General features: G+C 40.4%; 1 protein-coding gene across 4 annotated transcripts in view; it reads left to right on the top strand.

Annotated features, from left to right (window-relative positions):
• Positions 1-536: 536 nt before the first annotated feature.
• BAZ1A (bromodomain adjacent to zinc finger domain 1A) overlaps positions 537-20,776 on the top strand; it is an 88,625-nt gene continuing 68,385 nt past the window's right edge. The window contains exons 1-3 of one of the 4 annotated variants that reach the window (XM_064292389.1): positions 539-706; positions 1,197-1,367; positions 11,675-11,953. In XM_064292389.1, the coding sequence (XP_064148459.1) occupies positions 1,255-1,367; positions 11,675-11,953 (392 nt within the window). In that variant the 5' untranslated portion in view covers positions 539-706; positions 1,197-1,254. Of the gene's footprint in view, positions 707-1,117; positions 1,368-11,674; positions 11,954-20,776 lie in introns of those variants that run through there. The other 3 variants (XM_064292392.1, XM_064292391.1, XM_064292388.1) reach the window with 3 other exon arrangements.

Here is a 20,776-nt window from a genome sequence, read left to right as displayed (position 1 = left end):
GTATTTAAGTCTGAATTGCCCTCTCTAAGTATTAAAGAGAACGGCTGTCGAGAGGTATTTTCAAGATGGATGTTTACACAAGCAAAATATTTTCTAGCGATACGAATTCTAATTTTGAAGAAGTATCAAATTATTTTTTCTTATTCCTCATTTCTCTTCCCATCTTTAAAATACAAGTAAAATCGTCACTCGAGCTCTTCTCCCATCTTATAGCCACGCGTTGCCGCGAGACTTGAGGGCTTTACTTTGTTAGCCTTGTGTTTATGAAACCCCAGCGCTTTCCCTAGATCTTTTGGCTGATAATCTCAAACATGGAGGATGCTTCTGATTCTTCACAAGGGGTTGCTCCATTAATTAATAGTGTAGCTCTCCCAGGCTCTCCGCCGTCTCTTCCTGTATCAGTGACAGGCTGTAAAAGTCATCGAGTAGCCAATAAAAAGGTAGAAGCGAGAAGTGAAAAGCTCCTCCCAACAGCTCTTCCTCCTTCAGAGCCGAAAGTAGATCAGAAACTTCCCAGGAGCTCCGAGAGGCGGGGAAGTGGCGGTGGGACGCGGTCCCCCACGCGGAGCCGGGCAGTGGCAGCGGGAGGAGCGGGGGCCGGGGGCGCAGCGGGGGCGCCGAGAAGCGACCCCCCGGGCAGACGGAGCCCCCCTGCGCTCCCTTTGTAGTTGAGAAGGTGGAGAAGTGGCAGTCAGCGTGCTCGCAGGTGAGGGGCTCCCTGCGGTCGCTCGGGAGCCGGCCGGCGCCGTCAGGGAAGCGCAGGCGAGCGGGGGAACAAAGCGGAGCGGGGCTGGGGGCGGCCCGCGGCGAGCGCCCTCGCGGCGTCGGGCCGGCCAGCTGAGCGCCGAACACGTTGTGAGCCCGGCGGCGGCGGCGGCGGCGGGCTGGGAGCCGGCGCTGGGGGAGGGGGCTGCCGCCGCTCGCCCAGCGCCCGCCCGCCCGCTGCGGGGCGTCCGACCCCATTGTGAGCCGGCCGCCGGGCGTGCGGAGGTGGGGCGGGCTCGGAGGGCTGAGGCGGTGGCGGCTCGGCTCGCTCCGTGCCCTGGCAGCGGCAGGAGCGGAGTCGGCTCCGGTGGCGGCCGCGCCGCGTCAGTCACACAAAAGGCGGCCGACCTGCCCCCGGCGCACGGACCAGCCCACGCCGCTGCCGAGCGCTCCCCACCTTAGCGGCTTTCCTTTCCCTCCAATTTTGATAGGGAAGCCGGGCCGACGCGGGCGGCCGAGGGTCCGGGCGAGCCCGCGGACGGACAGGAGATGCCGCTGCTACACCGAAAGCCGTTTGTGAGACAGAAGCCGCCCCCGGACCTCCGGCCCGACGAGGAAGTTTTCTACTGTAAAGTCACCAACGAGATCTTCCGCCACTACGAGTAAGGGCCGGGCTGGGCGCGGAGGGTGTGAGGGGTGGGGACGCCGGCCGCAGCACCCCCGGCGCCTTCAGTTCTCCTCTTCCTCCCCAGCGACCTTTTGTCTCTCGTTTTCTAGCCCTGGGCTTCTGGCGGGGCGATTTGAAAGTGACGGGTGGCCGCAGGCCCGCGTTTGTCTGTCCCCAGAGCTCGACCGAGAGACAGCGGAGCCGGGTGGGGGGGCCGGTTGGCTGCGGCGCGTGGGGGGGAGGGGCGGACGGGCTGCGCGGAGGGGGCTGGGGTCGCCGGCCGGCCGCGGGGAGCGCTCCGAGTCGCGGCTGCCTCCCGCCCGCTGGGCGGCAGGACGGCGGAAAGCCCCCGCCTCGCCCTCCCCGCCGCGGCCACACGCGCACTCCGAGGCTAGTTCCGGGATCCCCGCCCGGCGGCCGAGGGGATCCCCGCTCGGGCCGGCGGCGCGGGGCGGCCGTCCCCCGGCCCGGGAAGGGAATCCCTGCCCCCGGGGGCAGGAAACGGCCGGGCTGGGCTCCGTCCGCTCGCTCTGGAGCGGGGTCTGACGTTGGCACTGCCAGGGGCGGGGAGCGGAGCGGAGACTGGGGGAAGCAGAGGGCTTCCCGGCCGGCCCGGGCTCGGGGTCCGGAACTCTGAAGCCTCGCTTGGCGGCCTCCGGTCCGGCGCGGCTAGGCCTCGGAGTGTGCGACGCGAGCCGCGCGCACTGTCACCGCCTCTTCTTGGTGACTAACTCCCGGCCCCGGGGAACTCGGCGTCTCCGCCCCCGGGAGACCGGGTGAGGAAGAAGTCGGGGCCGGGCGAAGAGGAGAGCAAGGGGGAGAGAGCACGGCCCTGGGCGACCCTCGTTTTCACTTTCAAGTAGCCGGGAGGGCGGCGGTGGGCGTTGGGGGAGGGGGTTAGGACAAGTTCAACTCCAGCCTCAGCCAGGCGCCGCTTTATCCCCCGGCGCATGTGGGCCGCCTGACATGTGCCACTCGCTATTGTTTTGATAACCCGGAGCTGCCGCTTGCACAGTTTCAACCCCTACATTTCTAGTCTCTTGTCTGGTGTATCCCAAGAGCTCCCCGTGTCCTGTGACACGGAGCAATGTGCGTTGTAGCGATCTGTGTTTAAACAAGATCTAAAAGTGGGAACCTGAATTGATAAGTCACTGAAACGGTCTGGCTCTCCCCCTTCCCCCGTCCTTTTTTTTTTTTTAAGCTTTATTCTCTCCCTTCAGGAGGAATCCCTTTGTGGCTTAGAAACCAAGTATTATAGCAACCAAATAAATGGTATGTAGGAGGTAACTTTTCTGAGTGGGGGCTTGACCGAGGGAGGGCTTTCGGCGGCAACTGCACCTGTCTGCAAAATGAGTATTGAGGTTAGAAAAGTCAGTTCCTTTGAGCATTTAAGTAACCCTTCTTTTTCTTTAGCTCCACAGAAAGATGAGTTACAAATAAACATGCTACATTAAATTGTTGTTCTAGGGAAGTTATTTCAGCAGACAGTACTTTTAAAGAGGAGTACACGTCTCACTTTGCTCCTGTACAGACTTGTTTTGTTACTCAAATAGATTTCACTCTTGTAACTAAGTGAATTTGGATTAGGTAACTTGACAAGGATGATGTCTTTTTTTTTTTTTTTTTTAGTTTTAAGTTAAAATCTTAGTAATTGTCTTAGTTATCTAATGCGCTATAACAGAAATACCACAAATGGGTGGCTTTAGCAAATAGAAATTTATATTCTCATAATTTAGGAGACTAGAAGTCCAAATCCAGGGTGTCAGCTCTAGAGGAAGGATTTTTTTTTTTTTTTCCTGTAGGCTTTGGGGGAAGATCCTTGTCTCTTAGCTTCTGCTCCTGGGCCATCTTCATGTGACTTGGCATCTTTCCCCTGTCTCTGCTTCTCTAGCTTGCTTATTTAATCTCTTTTGTATCTCAAAAGAGATGGATTTAAAACACATTCTGTACTAATACTGCTTCATTAACATAAAGATAACTCATTTCAAGTGGGATTATAATCACAGGCATAGAAGTTAGGATTCACAACACGTTTTGGGGAGGATACAATTCAGTTCATAACAGTAATAATCTTAAATTTATAAAAAATGGCATCCAAGAGTACCAGCAAAATAGAAAATGGACTTAGGTTTCAAACTTTTTTTTCTTTGGTAGAAGCAAGCTTAGCTCTTCAAGAGACTCTCCTTCCTTTTGAGGGGACTTTTTGAATTAAACACTTTTCGTATGCTTTGATCCTTATATCTGAAATGCTGAAATAAAGGAAGAGAGCTTCGGTAGTCCAAATCTACCTACCTACCTTCCATTAATATTAGGGAACTGTGTCCTTTGTAGTCTTATGACATTTTAAAATTTAAAAATATTTTTTTTTTCCCCTGTGCTGAAATATTTGGGTATTGGGAAATTACAAGCAGTTTCGGAGAGATGATTGGGTTTGGGAGCAAAGATATTTAATAAGTTAACCCTGAACAAAGCAGTGCTGTTGGTATTCTTAGGTATTGATCTTTATGACTTGGCATAATTGGAAGAAGACTGCCTTTTAATCATGTTTAGTGGTCTATAGTATACTGGTAATTTGACCCTTGGCATGAGTCTGAAGAAAATACGGACACCTGTTTTCAGCCATTCCTTAAATCACCATTTGGTTTATGTGAATTGAAGATTATTTTTTATGTGTATTATTTGAAAGTTTTTCTCTTGTATTTGTATGAAGACCACTCTACTTACTTATTTGCTCAGGTTTTTGATTTCTTGAATATAAATTAATCCATCTCAAAGACGTTTTCTACACCTCTTTGTTCTTTCTCAACACAATGCAAAGTAACTTTTGCCTCTAACATTGTATACCTGGTTAGCAGAGGCTGCTAGTGACCTTTTAATTGCTAAATAGTGTTGTCTCTATCTTACTTGAAATTATAGCCCACTTCCTCCTCCTCCTTTTAAGCAAGGATGATCACTCCCTCTATTGTATCTAGTGTAACCTCTGCTATCACTGTACTGTATGTAATGCAGTGTATTTGTTGCCTCATATTTTCTTCTCTTCAAGACCCTGAATTCTCTGAGACAGGAACTTTGATCAGGATGGATCCTTAATGATTATGCAGTACAACTCCTTTGTTTTGTTTCTTTGAACTGCATGCGCCTTAACTAATTGCTGACTCTTGTTTGACCTGCTTTCATAAATAGTCATTAAAAATAGCACATTAACTATAGGCAAATGCATATTCCAAAGTGCACAATGTAGTCTCTTAAATAAGATAAAAATTGTGTAATTTTGGTTAGCTGACAGCAATTTATTTATTTATTTTTTGTATTTTTGGTTGTGAGTCCTTATAAAGTGGGTCAGGTCTGAATACCAGAAATTCTAGATTTGTGGGAAAGGAACATGATTTATTGTACTACCCAGTGACAATCTAAGTGAAATAGCTGTTCTATTTTTAGCCATTTGGACCCTTAGAATTAGAATACATTTCCCACCTTTGAGTGAGTCCAACCTTCTGTCCAAAATGTAGGAAGCTCTTACACAGTATCACTAATTGGGAGTCCAATTTACGTTTCAACTTGACTTTCCAGTGAAAGGGGGCTGCTGAGTCGTGGCACCTCATCTTCATTGTTCATCCTTGGAAACAATCTACCACTAAGCAGTTGAGATTGTTATGTTTGGGTCATCCTGATGGGATTTTGGATGTTCACTGATAATCTCTGTGCCGTTAATTGATTTTATCCATGAAAACCATCCTAACAACTTGTAGAAATACCTTGTTTCTTGCCACCCCCCCCCCCACCCCAGCACTACCTATAGTATTGGTTCAAAGTCTTTTTCCTGGAATTTCTGTCTTTTGCCGCCCTTAAGGGCTGCCCAGAGAAAATTATCCAGAGATGTTAAGATAGTTACTTTGCCTCTCCCTACCCCCGCTTCCCAGTGCCAAACTTTAAAGTCTCAAGTCTTTTATGTTTTATCTGTTCCTGTTTCTCCAACATACTGGTTATTCTCCTGTATATTCTCAAATGACCTCTTTGCGCATAAATGGTACTTGAACAGTTAGAGCTGATACTGTTTATTGAATGCGTATATAGTATGTCAGGCATTTGCTTAGAATTACCTCGTTTAATTTTCACATTAACTATTCATGGAACGTATTATCCCCATTTTACTGAAGGGGAACTGAGTTCAGAGATGTTATGCAACTTATACAAAGTTACATTCTAAAAGTGGTAAAGCCGAGTATTCAGACAATTCACTTTCCCCTTCCCATTTGTGTGTGTGCTTTCTCTGTTCAGATACGTATAAAAATAAACGCTGATTTCCCAGTGAGAGTACATTTGTTTATTCTTGACTGTATTCCATTAATGTCAAAAATGTATTCCACAGACTTTTTTTCCCCACTTTTTGAGTGCTATAATGTATGGAAGGAGCCTGAGTGGCGGTGTGATTAAGCATTTGGCTGCTAACCAAAATGTCAGCAGTTCGAACCCACCAGCTTCTCTGTGGGAGAAAGATGTGGGAAGTCTGCTTCTGTAAAGATTATAGCATTGGAAATCCTATGGGGCAGTTCTACTCTGTTCTGTAGGGTCACTGTGAGTTGGAATTGACTCGATGGCAGTGGGTTTGTTTGGTTTTTATGCTGTGTGGTATGAGAGTGTTCATAGGTGCTGAGATAAATTGTACTTCTATTGTGAAAGAGAGAGTAGAGGAATATATATTTACAACACCAGTGGCACAGATCACATAAGTGTTATGGAGCCAGTATAATGGGAGCATAGAAAGTAGAGCCGATAAATGTTTTCTGAGAAGATGGGAAAGCCCTCAAATAGGTAATATGAGTTGGGTCCTGTAAGGCAGCACTCACAACACACAGAATGGGGAAGAAGGGCATTCTAGGCAGAGAATGCTCTAAATAATATATTATCGGCAGAGAAAACTATCTAAAAAGTCATAGAAGTATGAATTTACCTAAAATTTGACTTTCACATCTACTCTTGTTAGGATGGAGCCCTGGTGGTACAGTGGTTAAGAACTCAGTTGCAAACCAAATCCACCAGCCGCTCCTTGGAAACCCTATGGGTCAGTTCTGCTCTGTCCTGTAGGGGCGCTATGAGTCAGAACCAACGGGTTTGGTTTTTATTGTTAGGGTAGGACTTTTCCATCCAGTACCAGTACAATTTTTCACCTTTATTGATTTTTACTTAAGGTTTTAGTATCTAAAATTTTTTAAACTTTTTATGGCTATTTCTCAGCATTATGTTATCTGCATATTTTATTAGCCTGGCTTGTAGGTCATCATCTAAGTCTGTTTAAGACATCACTAAATAAAGTGCAATGTAATACTTCATTAAAGTGTTTTTTTACTAAACTTTACTAAACTTTGCATGTTTTGTTAGTTAAACTTTTCCCTGACCATCTGTGAACAAATGTAACAAATGCAGTTTCATCTAGCTGTTGTTTCTGTATATAATTCTCTGTTCTGTAAGCCTGTCAGTGAAGAAAATTGCTAGAAAAACTCATGCTGCCTTCTAGCAATTACTACTTTTATGAGTTTTAAGCCATACTTTCTGTCTCTTGCATATGATAAGCTAAACCAGGAATTAATGATAGTTTTTTAATTAGGACTGCATATCTTAGTTATACGGTAAAACCTGCAAATGCCGGAAACTGTGTAAGACAGAAACCTGTCAGAGAAAGAAAACTTGAATATTTTCCACTAAAATGAGCAACAGATAAGTGGTAACACTGCATCCTGTCACAGGCAGAAAACTTCCGAGACTGGGAAAAACAAGGCAGTCCAGTTGAGTTCCGGCTCTCACAGGTTTCACTGTAGTAATTATTTTATCAGCAGGGGAATCTGCTGTGTGTCCCTTAGATCTTTTCTGCAGTGTTGTGCTGAATTTTTCTTATAGTTTTGGCCTTTTAAGTAGAGTGCATTTTGCATTTATCTTTTCTGAATTGTATTTGATTCCTGATTTCTGACTTTTATGTCACTTCATTCTTAATCTTATTCTACTAGATTTTTGGTTTCCCAAATACCCAGTAAGTTAACAACCAGAGAGTTGGTTTATATTAGAAAAGTACGCTGCTTGGTAACTCAGAAGCCGTTTTCCCTTAAGAAATAATGGTACAGAGCAGGGGTGGGCAAAGTTTTTCTGTAAAGGGCCGGATAATAAATACTTTAGGCTTTGCAGGCTTAAAATTGGGTAGTGTCTCTGTTACACCTACCCAGTTGCAGACCTAGTGAGAAAGCAGCCATAGATAATACCTAAATGAATGGGTGTGGCTGTGTTCCAATAAAACTATTTACAAAAACAGGTGGAGGGCTGGATCAGGCCTCCAGAAGCCTGGTACAGTACTATGCTCACCTCTCTGGTAAAGAGGATTGTTGAAGGAATGCAGTCATAAATAGGGAACATAATAATATATACTAGTTTAAATTTATATTCAGATTTTGCTGACAATTGTAAAATATGCTTCTTGTAAAAGTTACGTTTTGTATTCTGTTTTTTTTTTTTTTAATTATGCTTTAGCTGAAAGTTTACAGCATGAATTAGTTTCTCATTCAAAAATTTATACACACAGTATTTTTTTGGCATTGGTTGCAATCCCCACAATGTCAGCACTCTCTCCTTTTTCCTTTCCACCCCGGGTTCCCCGTGTCCATTCGTCCAGTTTTCTTGTCCCTTCCTGCCTTCTCATCTTTGTTTTTGGACAGGTGTTGCCCCTTTGGTCTCATACACTTGATTGAACTAAGAAGCATTTTCCTCAGGTTGTTTTATAGGCCTGTCCAATCTTTGGATGGAAGGTGGACTTGGGGAGTGCTTCAGTTCTGAGTTAGCAGGCTGACATTTTATATTCTTGTAATGTAGAATTCGGAAAGGCACCTGTCTCCTAGAGTTTAGTATTAACAAAAGTCTACACATTTGAATGTGTATGATGAATGGGTGAAGTGAAAGTAGAATTCAGCTCAGAAGCAGAAGGTGAAGGTATGTAATGTTAAAGACTGTGCGGGTGCGGTGCTGGTAGGGGGTAAATAGGAAGAAATGGCCCTGGGGCTTTTCTCCCCCTTGTTTTGAAGAACTTGCTTTGAAACTGCTACTGTGGTAGTGTGCCCTGCCTCCCTCTTGAGGGTAGATATTTGTGCAAGGAGAGGCTATACTGTAACAACTGCAGGCTTTGCAGAGCAGATAGAAAAAGCACAAACACTTGGCAGGACAGTGGAAACCTGGGGTATAGAAAGGCAGTTGTGTATCGCTGGTTATTGACTGTCCTTTTTTTTATGCCTGATAACAAGCAGTTTGGTGGAGGCGCTTGGCACTTGTACCATTGCCCCCTTGATATTTTGTACAATGTTAACAAATCTAAATAATGCTTTTTGCAGCCCACCTTTTACACTGAGTTCCCCCCCACTTCCCTGTCACCGTGGCATTTACCATGACCTACCAAATACCCCAGGTACCACTTAGCTGTTATGGCTAGAGCTGTGCTGTCCAATACAGCAGTCATTAATGGACTATGGTAAGCACTTGAAATGTGGCTAAGTAAGATGTGCTGTAAAGGTAAAATATACATTGGATTTTGTAGACTTAGTACAAAAAAAAAAACTCAATGAGTTTTTTTATGTTGATTATATACTGAAATGAAATTATTTTGGGATATATTGGGTTAAACAATAAATAAAATTTCATGAATATATTCTTTTTAATTTTTTAAATATAACTACTAGAAAATTTAAAATTATATAAATATGGCTCATATTCAGAGCCCCGATGACCCAAGTGGTTAAGCTCTCAGTGGCTATTGCTAATCAAAAGATCAGTGGTTTGAACCCACCAGCTGCACTCCAGGGAGAAATATGTAGCAGTTCTACTTTGTCCTGTAGGGTTGCTGAGTCCGAATCAACTCCATGGCAGTGGGTTGTGGCCTGTGTTCTATTTGTTACCGCTGGTTGAACGCAGCGCGGTGGAGTTTATTCCAACTCCTAGTGACCAAGTAGAACTGCCCCATCGGGTCTGCAAGACTTTAAATCTTTATGAAAGCAGACTGCCACATCTTTCTCCTATGGAGCGGCTGGTGGGTTCACAACTGAGCGCTTTAACCACTGCACCAGCAGGGCTTCTGACTACCGCTGGTTTAGAGACTAATGTGTAAGATACCTAGATTTGAAGTATATTTTTCTTAAACAATGTCAAGTATAGTTTAAACTATTAGAAGTATACTTCTGATTATGTGATATGTGTTGGTTTAGGAAGCTAAATCTGAGAGGTTAGTTTGTTTCTATAGGAAAAAAGTTTAATATTGTACTTTCAAAACTTTTTAAATCTTTCACAATCCATTCATTCATTTATTCTGTACTGTTGGTAAATCTACTGGGTATTTTTGTTGCCTTTCGCTAATAAATTACTTATCTGACGTAGATTTTCTTAAACCAGAATACCTTTACCTTTTCTCTCTGCATTCCTTTTTTCAACTGTACTTTTTCTTTAAGGCCTTATGTTCTAGTATTTTCTGACATTTTATGCCCTCCTCTTTTTTCCTTCCCCCATAGGATATATGCCTCTGACTTATAATCACTTTGTATTTTAATGATATACATCCATTTTCTCCTCTGTTGAGAGATACATACTTCAAAAGGATTTTCTTTGTACTGAATTAGAGTCATATAACTCGACGGCACTGGGTTGTTTAACTTAATGTATACGTGTTATCTCTAAATCTCATTTATGTTAAGATATTAGTTTCTCTCCATAGATTTTATTTCATTTTTGCTGTTTTGTTCTACAGACACATGTATACACAAACCAGTCTTAATGGAATTGCCACAAATTTTCTTTGGAGATCGCAAAACTGTAGGAATAATGTATGCAAATACGTTAGACAGGAAGTAAATGTATAGCGATTTTAATGCTATATCATGGGAGAAGAAAAAAGGAGGATTTCAGAAAGGAAAGTTTAGAGAATAAGGACTGTTAACTCTTTTGGTTACGCATAATTATAGAAAATTTGAACAGTACACCAAAGACTAGAGGAGGAAGGAAGAAAATTTACCCATATCTTAATACTTACACAGGCAACCATTGTTAACCTATTTGTATGCCTCGTTTTTTCTATTTTAAAAATATTTTTATTGTAAAATAATACATAAATACATGTTAATTAAAAAAATGGAAACAATACTAGAAATACTTAGAATAAGAAAAAAGTTTCCTTCTTTCCCTATCCCCCCTTTATCTCCATAGAGAACTTCTATTTAGAGTATGTTTGTAACTGTGTATGGAATTGTGTTATTCGGTGATTTGAGTCTTTTCTACTCACTGTGATTTGGAAATCTTTGCATATTGTATATCTCTTGAATTTTAACACAAGTGGGAACATACTATACATACTATATCAGTAAGTTTTTTACTTTCAGACCATATAAACAACAACACCAAAAAACCCTGTTGCCATCGAGTTGATTCTGACTCATAGTGACCGAATAGGATAGAGTAGAACTGCCCCTCAGGGTTTCCAGGGAGTGACTAGTGGATTAGAACTGCTGACCTTTTGGTTAGCAGCCGAGCTCTTAACCACTGCGCCACCAGGACTCCACTCAAAACATAAAAACCAGCAAACCCATTGCCATCAAGTTGATTCTGACTTACAGCGACACTATAAGACAGAGTAGAACTTCCCCATAGCGTTTCCAAGGAGTGGCTGATGAATTTGAACTGCCAGCCTTTTGGTTAGCAGCGTAGCTCTTAACCACTGCACCACCAGGGCTCCAAAAACATAGGAGGGGTGAAAATCAAAATACAGTTTTTATTATTAACACGTTATTTAAGAGCTCTGCTTATACTTTTTAGCGACTGACTCATTATATTGAAGTTCCATATTGTTAACTTTCTGTTATTCCTTGATGCTTAGATTTTCTAGTTTTTCACTATTACGTAAAAGCCTTTTAAATTTATAGTTAAGTGCTTGAAATGACTCTTAGTATTTTGACTGCTTTGAAACAGAAAGCTGAAAAATTAGAAGGAAAAAGAAAGATTGCATTATATTATTTTCAGTTTTACTCCCAATTTCAAAACCGAGGAAAATTAAAGTCCAATTTTGGCTAAAAGTATTTTTAAATTGCAAGATATAAATGTCTGGCTTAAATATACTTTTACTTAAGTTTGTATTAATGTATAAGTTTACCAGTTACCAAACCTGTTTGAGTTCTAGGATTGTATGTAAAATTTTGCAATAAAGACATAATCTTCTTAACTATTTTTAATGTAAATTTTGTGAAATGATAAGTAATAGGTTTTGTTTTTGTTTCTTTTTTTAATCAGTGACTTTTTTGAACGAACCATTCTGTGCAACAGTCTTGTGTGGAGTTGTGCTGTGACGGGCAGACCAGGACTGACTTATCAGGAAGCACTTGAGTCAGAAAAAAAAGCAAGACAGAATCTTCAGAGTTTTCCAGAACCACTAATTATTCCAGTTTTATACTTGACCAGCCTTACCCATCGTTCACGCTTACACGAAATTTGTGATGATATCTTTGCATATGTCAAGGATCGATATTTTGTTGAAGAAACTGTTGAAGTCATTAGGAACAATGGTGCAAGGTAAACTACTTTTAATATTTTTTGGGTAATTCACATTGCTCAACATTCAGAGTATACAAAAGGGTGAACTGAAGAAAGCTTCTCACTGTCTTTCAGCTTTCCTGCTACCCTTCTTAGAGATAGCCCTAGTGTTTGCAGTTTCTTGTATGTCTTTCCAAAGCTAATTTATGCGTATTCTACCCAAAAAAGTACGTGTGTGTGTCTCACACACACATATCCCCTTCTTTCAATGCAGAGATAAATATGTTTGTATCCTGTACCCTTTTTTTAAGGAACCCTGGTGGTACAGTGGTTAAGCGCTTGGCTGCTAAGTGAAAGGCTGGCGGTTCGAACCCACCAGCTGCTTTGTGGGAGAAAGATGTGGCAGTCTGCTTCCATAAAAATTACAGCCTTGGAAGCCCTATGGAGCAGTTCTTCTCTGTCCTATAGGGTCACCGTGAGTACGAATTGACTCAGTGGCAACGAGTTTGGGTTTTTTTTTTTTTTTAATACCCTTTTTTTATTTAACATCTTGTACATTAGTCCATTACAGTATAAACCAACTTCCTTCTCTTTTTTATTTACTGTATAATAAGTTCCCCTATATGGTAGTCCATCTTTATTTAAGAGTAAAAAATCTTAGATTAAGAAATCTACTGTGTCCACATTTTGTTATGTAGAAGTTTAAATATGCCTGTATTGCTGTTTTTTTAGTAGTTCTTTAATAAGATAAGGACTGAGTTTTGTACACTCTGCTGAGTTCTCTTTTACCCACCTCTTGAAGAATAGTGTGGATTTTTCATATAGGAAGATTTAAAATGACTTAGTCTGTGGCACTAAATTAAAAAAAATTATCAGTATTTTCCTAAAGTCTTAGCATTTGATTGACTAGTCACTGACATTTATCATGGCACACTTTATTTTGCGTTAAAATATTTTATAGCCCCTTGCTTTTTGGGAGAGTGGCTATGAAATGATTTTTGGATGCTCCCCTACTACTCCTAACCCCTACTTATTGGCCAGAGTACAGGTTTTTTTTCTCTCTGAATTTTAAACATTAGCAATCAAAAATTATTTCATTATGTTCTTTATTGTCTTCTTTCGGAGAATAATATTTTTTCATAAGTGGTAACCTCAGAATAATGTCTTAACAGCTTACTATCTATTCTGGTTATTAAATGCTAATCTTTATGAATCTTAAAAAGCCAATCAGTGTTTATATTAATATCTGAAGTTGTTTGGATTTGATTTTGGCAAGTAATTGAAGAAGTTCTTTTAAAAAATTATGGAAGCAACAAATACTAAAAATTTGTATCCTTCTAGAAGGATTTTTTATCTCTGATGGCTTAGTGGTTAAGAGCTGTGGCTGCTAACCAAAAAGTTGGCAGTTTGAATCTACCAGGTGCTCCTTGGAAACCCTATGGGGCAGTTCTACTCTGTCTGTAGCTTCGCTATGAGTTGGAATTGACTCAGCAGCAATGGGTCAATGACTTTTGGAAAAAATTATATTCATTTAGAAAAATTAGAAAATTTTGGTAAACAGAAAAGGGGATTCACCAGTAATCCCACAAGAAAATACCCTAATTAAAAAAAAAAAATTGTATATAAATGCTGTTTTGGAGTATGTTTAATGGTTTATGCTTTTGGTGATAAGTTTAGAAAATAGATTTTTGCATATGATCTTTATCATCAAATGGAATAATAAGGCCGTGTTTGGGGACCATGACAATTTTTTCTCTTTATAGCTATTGTTTTTATTTGACTTATGCCAAAACTGTTTTGTAATTTACAAATCATTGTGATACATTAACCTTTAACATTAGAAATACTGCTTAAATCTAGAAGTTTAGTAATTCAGTGTTTTCTGCATAGGCTTTTTTTGTTGTATTTTAAAAATGGACTTCAGATAGTTGGAGCTATTAATAGAAATAGTAAACTGGAGTACATTGTAGAAATGGGGAATCTGGGAGTAACAATTTCATCAGAATTCATTAGGAAACATACCTCTTCCTGTTTAAGAAGTTCTTCAACTGTGAAGCATAAGAAATTGGTGTCTTTCTCCTGAAAAATTGTAAGGTTTAAATTTCATAGTATGTATTGCCTACTCTTAATCTGCGATCATGCCTAGTATTCACCCCTTAAATATGACATCCTGAATGTGTTCTTTTTAACAGTATAAGAAACCCTTTAATATATTTAAGCATAGAATTGGGTTAACCTGAAATGCTTGTAAGAACACAAGAACATGAATTCTGTGCTTGACAGTTTTTGTCACATAAAAACTAAGGTTAGTTTCAGTTATTTAGATCTACTTTTTAGATCCTCTGCTCCCTAGATCACTGAGATTATAGGTAATATAGGGTTAGGTTTTTTTCTGAGGGTTAGGGTTGAGAAGGTAAGGTTTGAGACTAGAGAAAAGAGACAGCATGGGTAAGGGTTTGTTTTGCTAACACATTTTAGGGCTAACATCTTTCACCGAGTTATTTTTTTTGTCCTCTTTAACTATTTGCAGTAATGAATAGGGAGTATTAGGTAATGTAAAAATTATAAAAAAAAAAAACTAAGAGATAGCATGTGAAATAGGATTTTAATTGGGAATGATGACGTACAGGAAAGTCATGAAGTAAAAGCGGGTTAGGTAGAACATGAAAGAAACTCAAGGCCAGTGATAATTCAGTAAGTTTTTAACCTAAAGCAGAATATTGCCAGGAAAAAAAATTAGAAATAATTCAGAACCCCTCCTTTAGGATTAAGTAATGCTGATATTTGTTTTTCTGTACATTTTATAAATCAGCCACACTTCCCTATGAGATATGAAATAGGAACATAATCTCCCTTTAAGAGTTATACCTGTATGTGCCTGTATTGCTTCTGTACAATTGTCATTCAGAAATATTTGAGTTCTTTCTATGTGCTAGACGCTAAATTCAAGGGATATAACAGTGAACAGCTCCCCATTCATTAAGTCAAACAATCGTTTTGCTGCTCTTCAAATGTGCAAGACATGATCTCTGCCTCAGGGCCTTTGTACTTACTGTCCTCTTTGCCTGGAATTCTTTCCCCAAGATATCAACATGGTAAGTTCTTTTACTTTCTTCATATCTTCCTTCATTGCCATTCTGTCATTGAAGTCTTCTGTCCCTCCTATCTAATTCAAGATCTCCCTGCTCCCAGCATTTTATATCTCCCTTTCATGCTTTTTTTCTTATTAGCACTATCTTATCTAACTTACTATGTGTTTTCCTTATCTATTTTGTTTGTTGGTGGTATCCCTAACCAGAATGTAAGCTCCTCAGGAAATTTTGTCTGTTCTGTTCACTACCGTATCCCTAACACTTAAATGGCACATAGTAGGGGAACAACAAGGTGTTTGTTGAATGAACAGAAAATGATGGTGGTGAGGGAGACAAACAAGTATAAACAAAACAGAAATTGCAAATGGAAGTGTTCTGAAGGCAGTGATATGATAGAGAGTTATGGGGGGAAATGGTTGACACTTTAGATTGTACAGAGAAACAATACTGCTTCTGAGGAAATGGCATTTGGTCTGAGACTGGAATGAGGGAGAAGGAGCCAACCGTACTGCGAACCCTCTCTCTAGACATAGGAGGGAAAGGCCCTGAGGTGAAAATAATTTAAAATGTCTCCTAGGGCTTGGGCTGCTATATGGAGAAATAATTAGAGGGTGGCCAAGTGTGGAAGCCTGGAAACAGTTTGGAGGCTATTGCAACAGGCCTTGGAGTCAGATGGCATCAGTGCAGGTGAAAAGAGTTAGATGGATTTAGATAATTTTGTATGACCAGCTTACAGGGCTTATTGATAGGGTTGGATCGTGGACTGGGCAGAAAGCTGTGCAGAATTGGATTTGTACCAAAGAGTTTCATCTATAGCTAGGTTTACCCAAGTATTATTCCCCATAGTATTTGGATTTAAAATTTACAAAATGTTATTTAGTCAAGGAGTATAAGAGACTATTGTTCAATATTGTTTTTAAACTGCGTTGTATAAAGATTATAGAATTCTTTTTAATCTTATAAACTGATGTCAATTTTAACATCAAATAGTGACCAACCAAATAGAGCTCGTAACTCTTCAACTATTAAAGTGGATCCCTGTGGATCTTCTGTGTTGCACTGGTGGAATGCTTTAAGCACTTTAAATTAGTGAAGTAAAATAGAAAATGAAGATAAAAATCTATAATATAGAGAATAGGCACTGAGAATATATTAGATTGGGGAATAAAAAAATGGATTTTTTTTTTTTATTTAGGCACTTTTTCATATTGTTAGCTTAAATGCTATTAGTGAATCATAATTAATGTTAAGAGGACAAAAGGGTAATACTAAATACATTGAGGTGATAGGATGAACTTCAAAGATACAAGTGAGGAGCAAATGCATTTATTTTTATTTAAATGTATTCATGCTTGAATGTCAATGACTATGTCCAGGCAGGATTAATAAAGAAGTTTTTGGCAAAGGGTTATTTGACTAGAAGTTTGAAAGAGAAGAAAAATGTCGGTTAGCAAAAAGGACTAAAGGAAAAAGTCTTCTTATTTAGGGTCAAAGATAGTATGTAATTTTTAACAACATATACTAGTTTAGTTTATTAGTTTTTTTTCCAGAAAGAATGCTTTCGTTGGTCGGCTTACTTGCGTTTTTACACAAATAACGTATTATGTTTTAGTGCCCTTTCCCCCCAGGTATTTCTGTAAGCACACCGTGCTAATTTTTTAACAGCAAAATTAAAAATTAGCAAAGCACACTTATGAAAATACTGGGTGAGAGAAAAAGGGTGCAGCTGGCAAAAAATATGTAACATGCACATTATTTGTGTAGAAATACAGTGGGCATATTACTAACGTTTTAAGGTCAGAATTCCTGTTCCCCAGACAGGGAGAGTCCTAAACAGAATCCCAGAATTGTTGTTTTCAGTCTTTAGACTCTGATGACCCTAATATGTTCATAAAATTTTTAATAAAAAGGAGGAGGCCATTTGGGACAGCTGTTCTTTCATTGGAATTCTAGGTTAGAGTGGGACTATATTCTTTAGTTACATATTGTTGGGTTTGCTGTATGTACCAGAGACCCAGATTTACAACTTTATGGCTCCTGGACTGTCACTGCAGGGTAAATAGTCCTAACTTAGAACCCTTACGTATTTGCATAATAATATAAATTGGGAGGCCATTCCTGGGAAACTCTTTTTTATACTCTAAAAATACCTAAATAGTCACAAAAATAACTGAAATAGGAAATGAATCTGTTCTTCTAAATATGTTTAATACAAATACCGTATAAAGCTATGTTGTAAATGCTTCGGGGTAGATTAAACTTGATGCTTCACAAAATTGCAGTTTAATGAAGTTTAGACTTATCACACAAGCTTACTCATTTTCTTAAGTGTTCTGAGTTGCACTGTCCATTACAAGCATCTGTCTAAAGTGGATACCTCTCAAAGTCTTTGAATGGTAAATGCTGGGGGTGGGGTTGGTTAGTTTCTGTGGCATTTTCTTTGTTGATTCTTTGCACTAATTAATGCCAAGTGCAAAGAATCAACAGAGTCTCCACCAGAACTCATAGTCATTACTGTGAGAGTCTTATTTTTAGTAAGAAAGATGATAAAAATGGGGAGCGGTCCACAAATTGAGGTTCACCTCTTTGCTTATATATAAAGAAACCAAATGTGTCTCTTTGAACTGGTTAGCAGCAGGATGGTGAAGTAAAAGTGTAGTAACTCTGAAGTTCTTAGTTACTGATGTTAGGAGGACACTGTAGACTCATCTCACAAAAGAGGGGAAACTATGAATAGCTAATTCTGGCCTGAAATCCCTGTTGGGAATAAAAGGGAAGCTCATATCGTAACAGTTAGTATACAGGATCAGGACTGAGGAATTAGAAAAATTTCCGAATAAAACACCTCTCCCATGTCTTTTTCTGCCTCCATTGTTCTTGTGGCCAATGTAGGATCATAGTTTTTTAAGGAACACTTTTCTTCTTAGAGACTCCAAATTATTCTGTGAACAAGATAAAACCATAGTTTGCTTCCCATGTGCCTTGAAGGCCAGGAATATTACATATAAGTGGAATTTGTTTCACCTATGATTCTGATATTTTTAGAATGAAGTTGTCTGTCTTGGCTAGACAAATTCAGAGGCCACCCAAATATAAAGGGCAATGGAGAACTGAAGAAAAATAAAATAAGCTAGAATAGTTTTAATAAAAGGAAATTGTCATAAAAGTACAAAAAGAAAAAGAAATACCAACTCATCACTAAGGGCCAAGAAAAATCCTTCTTTTAAATTAAAATCATATGTCAAGTGAATAACTCAGAGCAGGGGTTAAAGCACTTTTTCTATAAATGTGTAGTGAATATCATAGGCTTTGCAGGTCGTATGGTCTCTATCAGAACTATTCAACTCTGCTGTTAGAGTGCCAAAGTCATACCTGTTGTCATCGAGTCAATTCCAACTTATAGCAACCCTAGAGGAGAGAGTAGAACTGCCACACAGGGTTTCTCAGGAGTGGCTGGTGGATTTGAACTTCTGAACTCTTAATTACTGTGCAACCAAGGCTCCGAAAGCAGTCACAGACAATATATAAATGAACGAGCATGGCCGTTTTCCAGTGAAACTTTATTTGTGGACGCTGAAATTTGAATTTTATGTTATTTTCACTTGCCATGAAATACTCTTTTGATTTTTATTTTTAACCATTTAAAAATATAAAAACATTCTTAGCTCATAGGTTGTACAGAACAGGTGGTGGGTTGCATTTGGATCATAGGCCATTGTTTGCTGACTCCTGGTGCAGAGGAAAGAGTACTGCTTAAGTAAGAGTTATGTAGGATTGAATTCCCAGAGATCCTCTTTTTACCTACAACCTCAGAACGTGGCACACAGAGATGGCATGGTATAGTATAGTGGAAAGAGCCTTTGGAGCCAAACCAGTTCACTAGTTCTGGTTACCCCCTTTCCTAATCTGTAAAACTGGAATAATATCTATTCATATGGTGGTTATATGGGGCATTGGTGGTTCAGTCGTAGAATTCTCACCTTTCATGCAGCCAGTGCACCTTATATGCAGCCACCACCCATCTGTCAGTGGAGGCTTGCGTGTTGCTCTTACGCTGAACAAGTTTTAGTGATTCTTTCGGACTAAGATGGACTAGGAAGAAAGCCTGGCTATTTACTTCCAGAAATCAACCAGTGAAAACCCTGTGAATTAAAACAGCCCAACTTATCATGGGGATGGTGCAGGATTGGGCAACATCCCATTCTGCCATGCATGGGGTCACCATGAGTCAAAGGCCGACTTAACAGCAGCTAACATCAACAACGGCCGTTGTATTAATTAGCTTTTACTGCATAACAAACTACCTCAAAACTTGGTGGCTTAAGTCAGTAGACATTATTCTCACTATTCTTTGGTTAGCTGGTACATGCTTGCGTTCTGCGCTGGCCAGGCTGGGGCTAGAGTGTCTAGATCCTAGACCCCAGAATGGCCTCATTCATGTGTTTGGGGCTTCAGACTGGCATGGCCGAGGTTTGCTTCCACATGGCCTCTCATCCTCCAGGAGACTAGCCCCAACTTGTTCCCAGGGTGGTGGAAAGGGCTCCTAGTAACAATAGTGGGCAAGCCCCAATGCGCAAGCACACTTCAAGCCTCAGCATGCTCCATGTGCCAATGTTTTACTGGCCAAAGCAAGTCACATAGATAAATCCAGAGTTAATGTGGAGGGGATCAGGGAGGTGTGATTCAGTGGGGGCCATAATTCCAGCAATCTGCCAGTGGTTAATATTTGTTAGAAGCCCACCACAGTGCCTGGCACATAAAGTACTCGGCAAATATTAAACCTTTTCTGTACTTGTCAGGAATGACTCAAGAGTCTGACAGCTGTGAGGACTCATCTTTTTTCTAGACAGGCCCAAATTTTCTTGCCTACCACCCATCTGTCAGTTTGTTGTACTGTGGTGGCTTGCATGTTGCTATGATGCTTGAAGCTATGCCACCAGCAAGGTCGCCCATGGTGGACAGGTTTCAGCAGAGCTTCCAGACTTAAGACAGGCTAGGAAGAAAGGCCTAGCAATCTGCATCCAAAAATTGTTGTTGTTGTTGTTAGGTGTCACCGAGTTGGTACTGACTCATAGCGACCCTGTGTACAACAGAACGAAACACTATCCTGTCCTGTACCATCTTCACAATCATTGTTATGCTTAAGCCCATTGTTGTAGCTACTGTGTCAATCCATCTCATTGAGGGGCTTCCTCATTTTCTCTGACCCTCTGTTACTTTACCAGGCATGATGTCCTTCTCCAGGGACTGATGTATCCTCACAACATGTTCAAAGTATGTGAGAAGTAGTCTTGCCACCTTTGATATTAAGGGGCATTCTGGTTGTACTTCTTCTAAGACAGATTTGTTCGTTCTTTTGGCAGTCCGTGGTATATTCAATATTCTTCTCCAGTACCACAATTCAAAGGTGTCAATTCTTCGGTCTTATATACATCGTCCAGCTTCCACATGCGTAGGAGGCTAGTGAAACCACCATGGCTTGGGTCAGGTGCACCTTAGTTTTCAAGGTGACATCTTTGATTTTCAACACTTTAAAGAGGTCTTTTTGCAGCAGATTTGCCCAATGCAATGAGTCTTTTTATTTCTTGACTGCTGTTTCCATGGGTATTGATTGTGGATCCAAGTAAAATGAAATATTTGACAACTTCGGTCTTTTTCCCGTTTGTCGTGATGTTGATTATTGGTCCAAAAAATTGCCAATGAAAATCCTATGGATCACAACGGAATATTGTGCAAAAAAAAGTATTTTTCAAAAGGAAAAAGCTGCAAT

This window comes from Loxodonta africana, chromosome 10, assembly GCF_030014295.1.
Source record: "Loxodonta africana isolate mLoxAfr1 chromosome 10, mLoxAfr1.hap2, whole genome shotgun sequence".
NCBI lineage: Eukaryota > Metazoa > Chordata > Mammalia > Proboscidea > Elephantidae > Loxodonta > Loxodonta africana.
This window is presented reverse-complemented; position numbering and strand designations above follow the sequence as displayed.